The sequence below is a fragment of the Ruditapes philippinarum genome, unplaced genomic scaffold (genome assembly GCF_026571515.1).
Source record: "Ruditapes philippinarum isolate M1 unplaced genomic scaffold, ASM2657151v2 ctg1030_1_1_1_1, whole genome shotgun sequence".
NCBI lineage: Eukaryota > Metazoa > Mollusca > Bivalvia > Venerida > Veneridae > Ruditapes > Ruditapes philippinarum.
In genome coordinates, this window is record NW_026864618.1 from 234,991 (window position 1) to 251,532 (window position 16,542).

General features: G+C 32.4%; 1 protein-coding gene across 4 annotated transcripts in view; it reads left to right on the plus strand.

The window, feature by feature from the left end:
* LOC132726274 (dual oxidase maturation factor 1-like) overlaps positions 1-16,542 on the plus strand; it is a 28,569-nt gene that overhangs the window by 8,813 nt on the left and 3,214 nt on the right. Inside the window, exons 3-12 of one of the 4 annotated variants that reach the window (XM_060711571.1) lie at positions 633-690; positions 1,627-1,761; positions 3,495-3,587; positions 3,843-3,996; positions 4,336-4,547; positions 6,454-6,573; positions 8,730-8,741; positions 10,133-10,320; positions 11,745-11,881; positions 12,647-12,697. In XM_060711571.1, coding sequence (XP_060567554.1) covers positions 633-690; positions 1,627-1,761; positions 3,495-3,587; positions 3,843-3,996; positions 4,336-4,547; positions 6,454-6,573; positions 8,730-8,741; positions 10,133-10,320; positions 11,745-11,881; positions 12,647-12,697 — 1,160 coding nt within the window. The remainder of the gene's footprint in view (positions 1-632; positions 691-1,626; positions 1,762-3,494; positions 3,588-3,842; positions 3,997-4,335; positions 4,548-6,453; positions 6,574-8,729; positions 8,742-10,132; positions 10,321-11,744; positions 11,882-12,646; positions 12,698-16,542) is intronic. The other 3 variants (XM_060711573.1, XM_060711572.1, XM_060711574.1) reach the window with 3 other exon arrangements.

The window sequence follows — 16,542 nt, forward strand, 5'->3', positions numbered from 1 at the left end:
ACTTCCTGTCTGTGAATTAAAAACAATAATGTAACTTTAAAGAATGGTATAAATATTAAAGATGAATTCTATTAAGAACTGCATGCATGATCAGTTGCAAATAATGTTGTTTTTTTTTACTTCCGGTCACTCAGGTTTAACTATCATACTGAACTTAAGAGCTTCTAAATATGAATACTAGTTTCGTTCTGCCCATACTGGTCTTTTTGTATGCATGTGTACACTTACATGTAAAATGTTACTATATTTGTTTCCAGTCATTGCAACAGACTCCAATACCCCTATATTTTATAGATTCAGATCAATCCCTGCACTTATTCTAGTCTGACACTTCTTCATATAGAAATATAACTTTTCAAAATGGATATTTAAACATAAGACTCGGACATTATAATTCATAAAATGCTAGGGGGCGTGGACGGTACCTTGCAATTAAACTTCCGTCCCTGAACAGGCTTAATCAAACCGAGACTGCAACATTTTCAATTTTGTCGAGTCAGACTTTCTTTGGGGGATTCTATTTTTCTCCATTTCATAATGTTAATATTTTAGTTGATAAGGCGTTGATAAACAATATTAAGACCATTTATTAACGTCACAGTATATTTATATTTGTATGTGTCTCATTTCAGAAAATATTTACCTTCATCCGAGTAACTCTAAGTTTATATATAGGAGCTGTAATTATATGTAAGTAGCAAACTGTTTCAAATATAGGAAAGACCGGTGGGGACATTTCAACTTCATGAATTCTCGATTACATCTTCGTAAATTCACAATTTTAACTTCTAGAATTCACACCTTCAACAAACGGTATTCATGAATTTACGATGTCAATTTAATTTCATGAAGCTGAAATGGTGAATTCATGAAGTTGAAATCGTGAATTCATGTAATTGATATCGTAAATTAGAGAAGTTGAAATGTCTCAACCGGTCTTTCTTACAAATAATGTGAAATCGGTGTGACGTTTTAAGTTATGAATGAGGAAGTAAATTAAACATTACTAAACCACATAGTTTTTTTCTCAATAAAAATGCGAGGCAATCCTTTGTTAAATTAGGTGAATAATTGACAGATATTTCACCTTTTACTCAAACATGATGTATATTTATCAAATATATACACCCGGATATGTATCTTTAGTCACCATTGACTGCCTAAAGTATATTTGAGGTTACGAAATCAGAAGATTAAATCAGACTGATTTTGTTGCTTGATGGTTACCACTTCTATCATCATCATCATCATCATCATCATCACCATCATCATCATCATCATCATCAGCAGCAGCAGCAACAACAACAATAATAATAATAACAACAACAACATTATAATCATCATCACCGACGTCGTCGTCGTGATCATATCTTGTTAGGGCCACCAATTGATGCAGGTCCTATTTGCTCCTATTTGTTCATTTATCCGGGGCATAGTCAGAATTATAGTTTTCGTATTAACGCTACAACTTACCATATACTTACAGTATTAATATATATAGAACACTAACAATACGAGTACATTTTACAGTACATATTAGCAGAAATTTTCAACCACCACAAGCCCCACAGATTCTAATATCCATAGTCTTAAACATTTTCATTTCATTTGTTGTTTTTTTAACAGTAACTAACTGGACATACACTTGGGAGACAGCACAAATTCATACGAGGACCAAGTATAAGGCGGGAACAGGACATGAAATCGAGGCTGAGATTGGTGTGCATATGGGCCTCAGAGGAATAAACATTACACTAAAAGGTAGATTGTATCAAAATACATACAAAGTAGATTTTATAATAAGAGGCAAAATGTCGATTTTGTAATAAAACGTAATAGGTAAATTTTATAATAAATATACATGTATCTTGTTTTCACAAAGCCGGTACACGAGACTGGTCCATGAAGCAACATATTTACAATGCATGTATATACAATTACAAAAATGTACATGGGTCACATGACATCAATGGCAAACAATATTCATACATAATAAACCTCATACAAAAATAAGCTTTGAGACGGACTGTACATCTTTAAAACTATACTATTTACAAGAGAGGACTTGAAAATTCCTGTAAAACGTATGTCTGTATATACCGTAATGTATTATTTTTCCAACATAGTCACTTTAAAGGAACAAATGATAATAAATGCAACATATATGTTTAACTTATTTTATTTATGGTTGGCATAAAATTTCCGTCATGACTGGTCATTAAGTTACAAAGTTAATAGAGTTTGAAACTTTTTATATAAAATAGAATATTATAAAATAGGGTTTGCTTCGTCATCGATTGCAAAAACCTGTAATTTTATGTTGAATTTTCGCCTTATCCATGGCTGAATAAGAGCATTAAATATTCCAGACAATTTGTAATAATAATTTGTAATATTAACAATTACATGTATATCATTTATAGTATTATATGACTAAAGCTCATATCCGGAACAGTCGGAAGTGAAATTTTATAAATTGCTCCGGATATCGGAAGCTTAATATGTTTATCCAGATAAAGTCAATTAAAATTATGTTTCGGAAAAGAGACAACGTGCTCACAAATGCCAGATATGATAAACACTTGATATCGGAAGCTTATAAATTATGTTTTATAAATATTATCAATAAAATTAGTTAAATTTTGAAAAGAGTGATACAGCCATGTGTTTATATATACATTTTTCAAGCATATCACGATCAAAACTGCCATAGAATGTCTAGGGCAATTCAAACCAGAACAATTACTCAACAGGTTTGATCGTACATGTATATTCGTCTTAGGAATACTGGCCGCCTACGTAAAACCCCTTTTTTAAGAGGAACCGTAGCATCCGTTGGCATGCACGGAGGAAACCTCCTCAGACTATTCCTCGGAATATAGAACAACGGACCTGCTCAGATAAATTATGCCAATAAATATATAAAAAACAAAAAACATACAGCTATATAAAGAGAAACGTTCTTTATCAGAAAAATATTATTTTAATAAATAGTAGAAGGTAGTCAGATATTTAATGTAAGTTTGCTTGAAACCATGTTTAACAATGTAATGATAACAACCATTATATCAATACTTTTTTAAAAAACAATATGTGTTATATTTACACATGGGTTAAGTTAATTATGGCATCTGAAAAAGTGTTTTGTTTTGTACCGTCATCGGTTTCAAATATCCGAAAGTCAGTTGCATCCCACAGGTGTTCGTAATTAAAGAGTTTATGCTTATGCACAGGCCAGTTAAATGTATGTTTTGAACCGACGTCGGATTCAAATGATAAGGGTCTGACAGTCGACGTTGGTAAACTTCCGGATGTCGAATAAATCAATATTGACTGTTGAAATGATAATTCCAGCCATGGCGAAGAAGGGCTAAGTACCGCGGCGGTCATTATTACCTGAAAACAGAAAAAAGAGACAACAGCAATGTTTTCTTGCCTGATTTTTATAATAATGTACTTTTATATGTCATAAGTGTTCATGCAACAAATTACAGGTACACCGGAAAAACAACTGAACGAGACAATCAACTACAATGAACATTTTAGCTGGGAATGGGAACAAGGTCGACTCGGATTTGGTCCTTTCGGTATGTATATTAACATCGTATTCTGCTCAATAGACAGGTCGACCGTCTTCATGTTCTGATATTGTTGTCATCTTCATAGCTTTACTGTGATAGACTTTTTATGTTTTATGAAAGGATTTGTATAAGCAAATATATCGTCGAAGATGATTTTTTTGTGATGTAATAAAAATAATGAAAAAAGCAACAACAATACATACATATCAACCATTGAAAAAGCATTTCTCTGAGAATTTTTGCAGCAAATCTACATTTCAGCCGGGCGATTTAACAGGGAATATCGCGAAGCTCAGTTCCGTGGTCTACCGTTACCAATTCTTTGGATAGCGGAATATTTCACATTTGATGGTGAAGGGATACGATGGGGTCGGCATTACAGACAAGCTGGCTGGTATTCTCATATTTTGATGTGGTAAGTTGACCTGCAAATTATCTTCAGTTTTAATCAAAGGGGTCCATCAGTAACAACAAACAGAAATCACTAACAAATTCTCGAAAAAGGACAAAGACGACATAGTATCTCGTGGCCACGACCTAATTATCTCGTGGTCACGACTTAGTAACACGTGACCACGACATAGTATCTCGTTCCTGCGACTTAACTATCTCGTGGCCACGAATTAGTAACTCGTTGCCACGACATAGTACATTGTATCAAAAAAAAAAAAAAAAAAAAAAAAAAAAAAAAAAAACAACAAAAAACCCACAAAAAAACCCACAAGAAACTAATACGGCGTTCCATACATTTCAGGCTATGTTTCCCGCTATGGGTGCTCACGAACATTCTCTTCTTCGTTTTGTTGTCATACGGCGCTAACTTTCTCATGCTCACCGGCACGTGTATGATTGTTGCTAACATCATCTGGGCTACACTGAGAAATCCCCTCGAACTTAAAATACCATGGGAAGATGGGATAATGGAATTCTCTTATGGTGGATCGTTTTATATAACTCTTATAACAGGTTTGTGAAATACTTCGTACATCTGTTCGGCTTGATTTTTTATTACTATTAAGAAAAATGATCAAGTCAAGTCACGTCAAATAATTAATTGGCAAAAACATAATTATACATGTTCATCGCCAAGAACCATTTTGGCGGTATAATACAAACTACAGAAAAGTAAGATACATGATAATTTAAACATTGTTCATTGAATCCATTATTCGCAAAATATGTTTGAGACCAGAAGGATTAAACTAAACAGTAAAGACTGAGAAAACTCGTCCCCCGTACAGCTTAAAGTCCCTTTAAGTTGTACGGGGAAAAACGAGTTTTCTCGCAATGGTTTAAAACATGCCCAAATAGGACACCCAATATTTTGGTTATTTTAACAATTTTAAGCCAAAATGTAAGGTAAAAATAGCTCCTTGTTGCTGTAGATTACACATGCTTCGTATTATAGCAATAGCCCAACCGAAGTGTACAAAGGGAGACAATCAAAACAAGCGAAAAACCAGATTTATACACCATTTATAAGTGTTTTATCTTTAATACTTAACCCTTTCTTTCCTGGAACCGAAATTGATAAGCCTTTGTCAGCATCATAGAGCGCCGGATGTGTTTAAATTTTCATCTTGATATCCCCAAATTGACAATTAACAATTCGCAAAAAACAACGAGTCATATAGGATTTTGAAATTCAAAGGCTATTTATTCTTGGTTTGGTGACTCGGAATTGATCTATAATGGAAGGTCTGTAATACAATGAATAATAACATTGATATTATTTAGTTTTAGATCTGATCACGAAAGAATTATGCATGGAATTTATTGACAAGAATTAGTGTGATATACATGATCCGATATTACATAATTATATAGCATATAATAAAGTGCTAAAGAACAAAATATTATTATTATTATTCAGATAATTTTTCTTTCTAAATATGTTGGAAAATTTGCTCATCGTAGACCTATCCACTATAAAACATAGCCAAAGACCATTTATTAGTCGTAATAATTATAATGTTCGGCGCTGCCGGACCCAAACAATTAAAGGCTCATTATGCCTCAGAAATCCATATCATTTTTAATTAAAAAATGTGAAAAATGGTTAATAATGTTTTAATAATGAATTTATAGCACATGAGATGTTTAACAACTCAAATGAAGAAAGTTGCACTGTAAAGATAGCAAAATGTAAACAAAGTAGAATTTGACTTCCGTGCAAAGTACTAGTTCAATATAATTACAGGTATAACAATTACCAATAGAGCAAAAGATGTAAAGATGGTTCATCTTTGTGGTAAATGAGTATTATTTTTTTGAAAACTATAACAAGATACCAAAATTAAAAAAAGTTTCTGAGAAATGAAAATGATAGCATTTCTCAGACATAATGGGCCTTTAATCAAGAAATTATGGCATATATTCAAACGCTTGGTAAAAACAATCAGTATCAGCAAGATACACTAACATATGAACCAAAATAACGACACTTTGCTTACATAAGATAGGCCGCTTTCAAGGCTTCATAAGAACATCGTAATTGTAACTTATTGCATGCTTGGCTAAAGCTCGATTAGTTTATATGAATTTATTTTAGTTCGAAACTATAGGCTTATTGAAACACTATTGAATCCGTTCCTGGAACTAATCAGTACTTAGCAATGAGTGAAAAGTTTCTTGTTAAAGGAAACAACGGTTTCGCCTGAACCCACGTGGCCTGCAATCATAAACCTAGTTTGACTGATATTTGAATGTAGTAAAGCTAATTGATGTAACAATGGTTGATAGGTATTTTACGGATCTCATGTTTGACAAAGGAGTATACAAACATGCAACTTATTTCTCAGCATAAATCGTCATTACGTCAATTTCAACATTGGATAATAATTTTTTCACTGTTTTTTTCGTTCATGTATAGGTATTTTCTGTGTTGTTTCCGGAATCGTTATAAGATTGCTTGACCTCAGATTTCCCAACGCACTGACCACGTTCTTTGGTGTAGATGTTCTTCAAGATGCTAATGAAGTACTTGATGCAGGTAAAGAATAAATAAATGTCATCATTTTGGAAAAAACCTAATGTGTGTGTTGTTGTTAAATTTCTCATTACAAATGTTATGAAAAACGACATACTTTTAAAATACACTAAAGATACTTGTGTGAATATTTCAAAAAGTAATATATTTATTTTTCTGTGTTATAGTTTTATTTTGTATGTGTAATTTTCTTTCTATATGGAAACATCACACACTCCCAATGTATAAGTTTTGTTATTAGGCAGTATTAATGAAAATTAAATCTGTCAAGAAGGAATAAATGCAGACTACTGGTTGAAATTATATATCAGTTAGTGTTTATCAGTAAACATTTACAAAATTAAATTGGACCGATTTAATTTGGTGAATGCGCACCAATTTAGTTTTGATTTTTTTTATAAACAATTTAGTTTTGAAAATATTTTTTATAAACAATTTAGTTTAGAAATTATTTTTATAAACTGTCGATTTACAGTTTGCCGATTTACCAAAGTAAATGTGTTACGATTCATCTGCAATACTGCAATCCTATTGGACAAACAATATTTGAGCCGCGCCATGACAAAACCAACATAATGGGTTTGCGACCAGCATGGATCAAGACCAGCCTGCGCATCCGCGCAGTCTGATCAGGATCCATGCTGTTCGCTTGCCCACCCTATTACATGTAAAGAAACTGATAGCGAACAGCATGGATCCTGATCAGACTGCGCGGATGCGCAGGCTGGTCTGGATCCATGCTGGTCGCAAACCCACTATGTTGGTTTTGTCGTGACGCGGCTCATTTTCAAACACTAAATTTTGAATCCTTTGAATCTATGCGAGTATGTTACACTACTTTTAACGGAATAATGTCCTTTTAGTGCCGATTAAATGAATTAAATGTACCCAAGAACTTTTAAAAATTGTCACAACTCTGAAACGTGATGAAATGTCAAAAAGTCTTCGATTTGCTTGTACGTGGGATGGCTGTTAAGTTCGAAGATTTAAGCTACAAAATGGAATATTATTCATGAATACTTGGCGTATATTAATGAAGGTTGATATAAATATTAAGTTAATACATTCAAACTCAAGTACTGCCAAAAACAATTACACAGTAATTATTCACCGAACCTCGCCATCGTACTACAATTAAAGGCACTCAACTGAGGATTTTTGACATGATCGGACTAGAAATATTTTCCCGAGATTTATATACCATTGGAAGCAAGTCTGGACAAATAACTTGTGTGCATTTTTTTAGATCATTCCCCCACTCCGTTTTTCCAGAATCATAATTATTATTGTGCAAAATAGTTAAAATATTAAAAGCGTTGCAACGATTTTCACTTCAACCCAGCTAAGGATGGCACATAAATCGAATTTTACTTTTATAATTCTGAGCATATTTCTTCATTATCCTTTGTAGATTATTTTATTTTAAGTGTTTCATTTGACCAATGTAAGACTTTAACGTAATGGTATAACTTCAGAGATTCATTCACACCTTTTTAACTCAAACATAATTGATTTAAAAACATTTCCTTCTAAGCTTACATTATATATACATATACATAAAGAAAAACGTCTATTTGTTTAAAGAAAAGTTTTCCAATTTCTCTTATATCCTCTCAAGTCTGTAATGGGTTAGACATATTTTGAATAATACGTGAAATACGCAATGTTTTCCATTGTACTTTTTGTAAGTAAAAGGTTTAAGTCTTTGATATGAACAACTGTCGTTCTGTAAAATGGCAAGATATTTTTTGACATAAGTTATTAATCTAATAGACGAATTTGTAATTCAAATTTTACCATTGTTGTGAAGATGGAAATTATATTAGACTTATACCGCTGATATAGATCTAGATTTAACTGAAGTTTCCTGCACACAAGCCAAGTTATATTCTGTTGCCACCTAAACTCCATCTGTAGTGGTGATGAAACGTCACTGTTGTGGGCTTTACCCTTTATGGTTGGAAATTTCGGGTTTGAACACTAGTACACTAGTCTAGTTTGGATTTTATCCCAACTAAAATCAGACAGTTCTAACTTCAAAGCAGGGGAAATATAGTTAACAATCTCAGCTGGGGAAAGAATACATGACACTCAAAGAAGTGTGAAATAATGGCACAATCTATTTAAAAAATCAATATAATCATATTTAACATTTACAGCAGGTCCATCTGGTATGTATATCATGTTATTGAGCTATTGGTTATATAATTTTATGATGTGTGATGTGCTTTTTTTAACATACCCGTGCTCAAAAGCAACCGTGCAACCGTGATCTTGTTGTGTTTTAATGATACAGAGTTATATGTAGACACATAATTTTTAAGAATTTTATTACGTTGTTTTATTTTCTTTTCGTTTTTACGAAGTAACATAAGTATTACGAAAAACGTTACGCATTTACGAAATATATTACTTTTTTTTTGAAAATACGTAATTTAATTAAGAAATACATTTTTGTATTGACGAAATATTATTACGATTTTCATGAAGAGTTATTTCATTTTTTGACATAAATTTCCCAACATTGCTTGAAAAAAGTCTTTCTTAACCTATGAGTATACAACAAGGTATTATATACTTTACTTTTATAGCACTTTTTACGTTGTCTTTATACAGAGACGGACGCAGAAATTCTTGTTGGGGCAGGGGGGGGGGTAATTAATATTTCTGCCAGGGTGCCAAGGAGAGGCAAAGAAACTGGGGGTTGGTGTGGGGATTAGGGCGCATGCCGATCCCCCACTAAATCTATTGTAATAGTCATTGTAAATCATTTTTAAATGTTCATAAGCAAAAATAGTACATGCATATGTTTGTCTAATCAATTTAACAGTCGTTAATGTGTAATTATTGTGGCATTGACAAGTTTCCATTGCATGTACCATGTAAATCGTGTTCATATCAGAAAAAAATAAACTAAAAATAAACAAATATTTGGAGAAAGATTGTGTTTATTATGTCTCCTTTTATATGCCTTGAAATTAAATGGGAAACAATGTTCCTCATTTTTGTACGTTTGATTTTTAACCACGACACGTTTGTTTATTGTGATGATGTGGATGACGACAATACGTGTCTAATGCTATCTGTTCCCCGCTATTGCTTCAAAACAATCCAAAGATACAACCTTATATGAATTTATTGAAATTTGTATCCCCCATTTATTTTTGATGTTCGCATTTTTAGCTTTTTACTGGTTTTATTTTGAACAACGCTAGCGTTTTTTGAGTTTTTTTTACAAAGCTAGAAGTTTTTAGTATTATTCAAGGCTACAAGAAGTTTGTTTGGCAGGCATGCGCTTGATTTGCGTGAAAGATTAGGAAACATTAATTACCACATTGCCACATAAAAAGTTTTGTTTTGCCTCCTGGGGATATAAAATAGCCTAAAAATATTAAATATAAAATACGATATTAAATAAATTGTTATGATAAATATTTATTTAGAATAATTTTTGAATGTTCAGTAGTGAAATTGAATTGTTGTAGAATTTTCATTGTTATAATATTAAAGGCAATCTGTTTCATAATAGAATTTTAAATGAATAATTATGTCACCATTTAAGACACTGATGACGCAGCTACGTCTAATAAGGGGAGAGAAATGCACGAAATGGACGGGGAGCCCAGCACCTCAAACGCTGGTAGACCAAAGCCAGGGGAACCAATGAGACCACCGGCACATGCACAAGCTCTTGAGACATCAATAGAGGAGGAGGAGGAAGGAGACGATGAAGAATTGTACATGGCACCGGTAGGCGACACTTATTTATACGCATGCGCATATTAAGATAATATATTTTTATGAGCTCACGTAAACACAGTTCATGATAATCTTTGAGTATCGTTACTGTTCGCCGTCCGCCTGTTTTAATAGGAGTCTCTTCTATAACTGTTATTCTAGATCTGATAAATTTGATATTTTATAGTGGATCACTATTAAGTTTATTTAAATTATGAACCTGGGGAAAAATCACCTTGCCCTGGAGTCACTGTTTTCTATATAGAGCGTTAGAGGAAAAGCCTTTAAAATCTACTCTGTAACGTCAATGCTTAGAGGTTAGACATTTAGTGTGAAGCATTGTGTAGTGGACCACAACTAAATGTTTTCAATTAGTGATCCTGGGGTAAAATCTTGCCATTTGATTATACATAAATCTTATTTAAGAGAACTTTCAAATCACGCTGATGTATACTGTTCAAATATTTCATGTGTAGCATTGTTTTTTTAAGACTTTTGACCATTACTAATATAAGCATTTTCAAATCAACACCCTGGGGTCAAAACTGGTGACCCCTTTATTTTATTTAGAGTCATGTAGTCAACATTTGTCCTACCTTAAAGCCAATTCATGGACCTAAAATATTTCGTATGTATTATTTCCAATAGACTTTTACCAATTGTCTTCAGAGCATAACCTTTGGTTCAACATTGAACTCAGCACTGGCGTCACTTGGTTTTAAGTAGTATTATAAAGAAAAAAAACATTTTAAGTCCGTCAATTCCAAAACTGCAAGCCCTAGAGCTTAGACATTTTCTTGTGTTAAAGTGTACAGTGGACTACACTGATCATTTTTAAATGATGACATTGTGCTCAAAAGTGACCTTGCCATAGAGTTCACTAGGTCTTACATAGACTTTAAAAAGAGATACCTTCAAAAGTTTTCTTTTCCCAAAGAAGTTTATGTATTTGAAAAGTAGCATTGTTAACTTCTATTTAGTTTGCAATGGATTTAAGATGACCGGTGTAGGGCCATTAATGACCTCTTGTTATGGTTTAACACCTCGAAATTTTTTTACATAGTAATACATCTTAAAATTACTAAGCTACACAGTCATTAAGATTATACATGTACTTTTTCACTATGAAAAAATACCAACGCTTCATTTTTATTCTTTAGCACATACTCCACATTGACGTTATTCAGTGACGGGTTAAGTTTTTTTTTGTTAATAAATGGCAAGAAAAAAATATCAAAAAGGTTATAGGTTAAAGTAGATAACTGGCTATACATGTACATCATTTCAATACTTTGTGTTGAGTGATATTCAGCCTTAAGTTACACATTCGTTTTTTTTTGAATTCGGCAAAATTGAAGGAACTAAGAACTAACAGCAAAAACAACACAAATATTAGCACTGATGTAAATTTATATCTATAGAAATACATATTACAGGCCCCATCACCACCGATCCAGAACAAGTACGTGAAACGGAAGTCTCGTGGACTCACAATCTTCCAGAAATCTCGCCGTCGCCGGGCACCACCTCCCACACCGCAAGACGAACCTGACGAAATGTACGTCAATACCGGGTACGTATACGATCATTTAGTTGACTAAACATATTCTTTTGTCGTTTTTTACGAAAATGAATAAATGGCATATAAATTTCCCGCAGCTTTCAATGAAAATGCGCCAATGGCTTTGGACATAACTATTAGATATATACATAAATACTTATATGCATGTATGTTAAACCCTAACTGTTTGTTTTTCAATGTTATATATGTAAGCGTAAGAGGTTAGTTTGTCGTTTCCTAAAACTAGAGTTGCTATAAACATGTAAAATTGAAAAAGAGTTCTCATAAACACTTACAAATATAATATGTTCTGGTTATTGGATTATGGTTTATGGAAATATGTGTTGTGACAAGATAACTTTTAGTGTTTGCTTCTGTTCAAATACGGACACACTGATGGTTTGACCTAAATTGATTCTCACGATTGTTAATATCCGCCATCAAGTTTTAAAATGTACAGTAAAACTCTTCAGTTAAGACCACCATCGGTACTGGACCAAAGTGGTTTTAATTGCTGGGTTTTCTTAATTGTGGATATTCTTATCATTGCTTACATACTTAAGAAGGGATTCTATCGTAGTTACATATATGAGAACAGGGCATGTGTGACATTTTCCACTTACATAATTATACATATGAATGAATATTTCGAGAACAGGTCAAACAAAGAAACCGAAACACGTGGGTTAAATAATTTCATTTTAGTTAAGTGAAACACCCATTTTTGACAGAGCAAACATACATATATAAACCATGTAGGGCCTAAATATTTTATAGGAGAAAATCCTACAGGGGAGACAAAAACTGTGATTATACCGCAGTTTCCAGGTAACGGAATTTGTGGAAGAGCTTTATGCTATTGCTACCTTTTATCTGTCTGTTTTCCTTGTGAAGCAATGTGTCAGCCATCCATATTCTTGCATATCTAAATCACGTGACTTACCTTGTTTTCTATGTAATGTGAACAGTATGCATTTTGTTTTTCATTTCACACCTTATAATAAATGGGGAAATGAAAACGAGGCTAGACGGAGTACAATAGTAATTTGATATCGACTGTTTCTAATTTCAAAACGAAAACGAGGCTAATTAAATTAGATTGGATCCAATTATATTTTTTTTGGGAGATCACATGATGCAAATACTAGAAGTTCATTGGTTAAATTTTATAAGGTGTGATGTGAAAAAAAATTCGTTCAGGTAAAAGGTTATAAAGGTTGCTCATTCAATAACATTTTCCTGAACACATTTGAGCCGCGTCACGACAAAACCAACATAATGGGTTTGCGACCAGCATGGATCCAGACCAGCCTGCGCATCCGCGCAGTCTGATCAGGATCCATGCTGTTCGCTATCAGTTTCTCTACTTGTAATAGAGTTGGTAAGCGAACAGCATGGATCCTGATCAGACTGCGCGAATGCGCAGGCTGGTCTGGATCCATGCTGATCGCAAACCCATTATGTTGGTTTTGTCGTGACACGGCTCATTTCATAAAAGTTTATCTCTTGTTAGACACAACATGTATACTATATATTATATGGTCTTTCACGTTTTCAGTCAGAATCCGTTGCCAATACGTTTGTTGTTATATGCCCAGTATATCAATGATTGCAAAATATATTTCTATCGTTTCCAATTTCGACTGATTCCTTTCTGTAAAATGCAACTAATACCAAAGCCTTTCTCTAAATGTCGTAGATATCTCAACAATAACACCTGACTTTTATTAAGAACATTGTTGAAATGCTACGTATATTTTTTTCATGAGGTCATGGATATATTTAATAATAAAATTCCTTTTCAGTAAATTATACTTTTTATAGCAACTATTTAGATATCTATATCTTTTTTTTATTTCTTATTGTTATGTATATATTACGTAGATAATTACAAAACACGCCGTGGAAAAACTCGTTCAGTATTTAAAACAGACCATTTGCGATGATCTGGTATATATTGTACATAGTGATGATCTTAATTTCTTATTTTCGTTATATCAAGTGCATAGTTCGCTTAATCAAAGCAAGCAAACGAATTATACATTTTGAAAATTATGTGTGCCGTTTAATAAAAGGCAAATAAAGCCGTTCTCTGTACAATATGGAAATAAAACGAGTATCTAATAAAATCATATTGGATGAGCCGGTGAGTCTAAATTTATTCTCTACAGTACAGAACATTGTTAAAGAACTGTATGTCTATACACATTTAATCTTCTTTAAGTATTTTTTAAATACAGTTTCCATATAATACATTTCATCATATTTGTTCGAATGCTTTCCTAAAGTGAGCGTTCATTCAAGTCAAACTATTTCACTTGGAATATTTTCCTTTGGTTCGAAATAATGCATCTCGATTTACATAAGCTCATGAGTAGGCGATATAACTTTCTTTGCATTGATAGTTGTTCTTGCTATATCAAGATTTTACTAAAAACTTTCATGAACAACGATGTTTTTACTAAAACAGCTTTACATGGCTTCTTTGCTCAAATTTACTAAATATTGTGTAAATCTACTAAAATTTCATTAACCCTTAGTCTGCTGGGACCGGAAGTGATTAGCATTTATCATCATTTTAAAGCCAGATCAGCATAGACACCATTGCAGTCTGACCTATCTAAATACTGTTGGCTGAACAACTTTTAATTTTAATCTTTATATTGAAGCTGGACAAGGCTATATAATAGTTTCGGCAGGTTAAATGAACCACTGCGGTACAAAAGCCTAAATCATACCATTTGAATTTCTTACATAGATATGATAGGGCACTAAGAACAAAAAGATATTCAAAAGTTGATTAAGAAATATACTCAGAAATGAACAAAAAAAAAAAAACAAAAAAAAATAAAACAACAACAACAAATAAACAAACAAACAACGGAGTGAGCGAAGGATTTGAATGTTTGCATCCAAGTTATTGGTCTAGATCTAAATCAAATAGAACAATTACCTCGAAAAATAATAATTTCCAGTCCCGTCTTGTATAAAAAAAACCCTCAGTGGAGTCCCTTTAAGGGTAAAGAATATTACAAATTCGTTGACGCTTGTACCATTATTTTAATACGTTGTATATATCATGTATATGTAGTTGTATATGTAGTGTCTTTATCATTGTGCCTTATTTAGTATACTCAACATCACTAATTCCGCGTCATCACTTATCTCACGGTAATGGCATATTTTCATGTGACCATTGTTATAATTGGTCAGAATTGACATTTTTTATTCAACCACCTTAACAACAAAGTTTTTGTGCAAAATAATTTAAATCTATAGATTTTTACGTAAAACTGAACAACATTTTACAAACTTCTGCAAAAAACAACAATAGTCCATTAAATTTGTGCATATGTCTGAAACAATCATCATTTTCTAAATGTTCTTGTTTGTTGAAAAAATAAATTTTGAGTTACAATGTAAAGATACTTTTAATATTTAAAATTATGCAAAATAACTTTAAGAAATTTTAACTGAAACAAGAAAAACTGAAATAAAACACCATTACCGCGAGGTAAATGATGACATACTGTTTTCAAAATGGCCGACACACGTTTTACATCTGACAAATTAAAACTAATTTTGATTGAATATATTGTTGTTTCATTGTGTCATATAACAGAAAAATGACTAAATGATACAGTTTATAACAGTTTTTGTTATGTAAGTTTATTGTTTGTGTTCTTTACTGTTTTAAAGTGTTAAGTACCGTGAACTAAGAGGAGCACAGTATATCGCCAAACTCTTGTTGTAAAGTTAGAAATGCGCAAATTAACATCATTATTCGAAGGGACATGATTATAAAAATGTGGTGACATTTCGAAACATCAAAAATATAATTTTTAACTAATTATACTATGAAACACATTGAAACGCACATTATATTATTCGATATCAAAGGTTATTTTACACCAAATTTTGTCTTAATGACATGTACATATACATGTACCTGCAGTAAATGTTGAGAAATGTTGAAATAAGCATTTAAAACGGAAAATTAGAAAGAACAAGCAATTATCATAGTATTGCAAGCAATCCATAAGTCCCCTACCGGTAAAAGCCCAAGCAACATTCTGAAGGGCCATTGGCCATTCACTTAGGTTCCTATTTTAAGTAAATTTGTTGAAAAAGTTCTTTAAAAGTGATCACAGGAAAAAGTTTTTATGTACAGACAGACGGACTGAAGGACACTCTAAAGTTATTTTTTAAACATCCCTGTTATCAAAATATAACATTTTTAAAATCCTATCATGATTGAAGAAGTTGGAGTAAAAATTACCAATTTCTTAAAAAAAAGTCTAAGTTCAAAAGGGGCATAATTCTGGAAATAGTCTTGCTAGAGTATTGAACACTCACAAATGTTGAGTGACAATAAGAAACATTTATATGAAGTTTGAAGTAGATACATTCAGAAAAAGAAGTTACTAAAAAAAACAATGTTTTTTTCATGAAAATTTTAAGTTCAAGGGAGGTAATTCTGATAAATTTTGTGCTAGAGTTGTAAACCTTGTCACATATGATGTGGTTGATGACAAGCAGCTTATATTTAAAGTTTGAAGAAAATACCTTATGAAATAAAGAACTTATAGTGAAAAAACTTAAAAACTAGAATCAGAAATCTTGAAATTCAGTCTATTTGTTGCCATAGCAACCAGAATTTTCAACATAGGAAG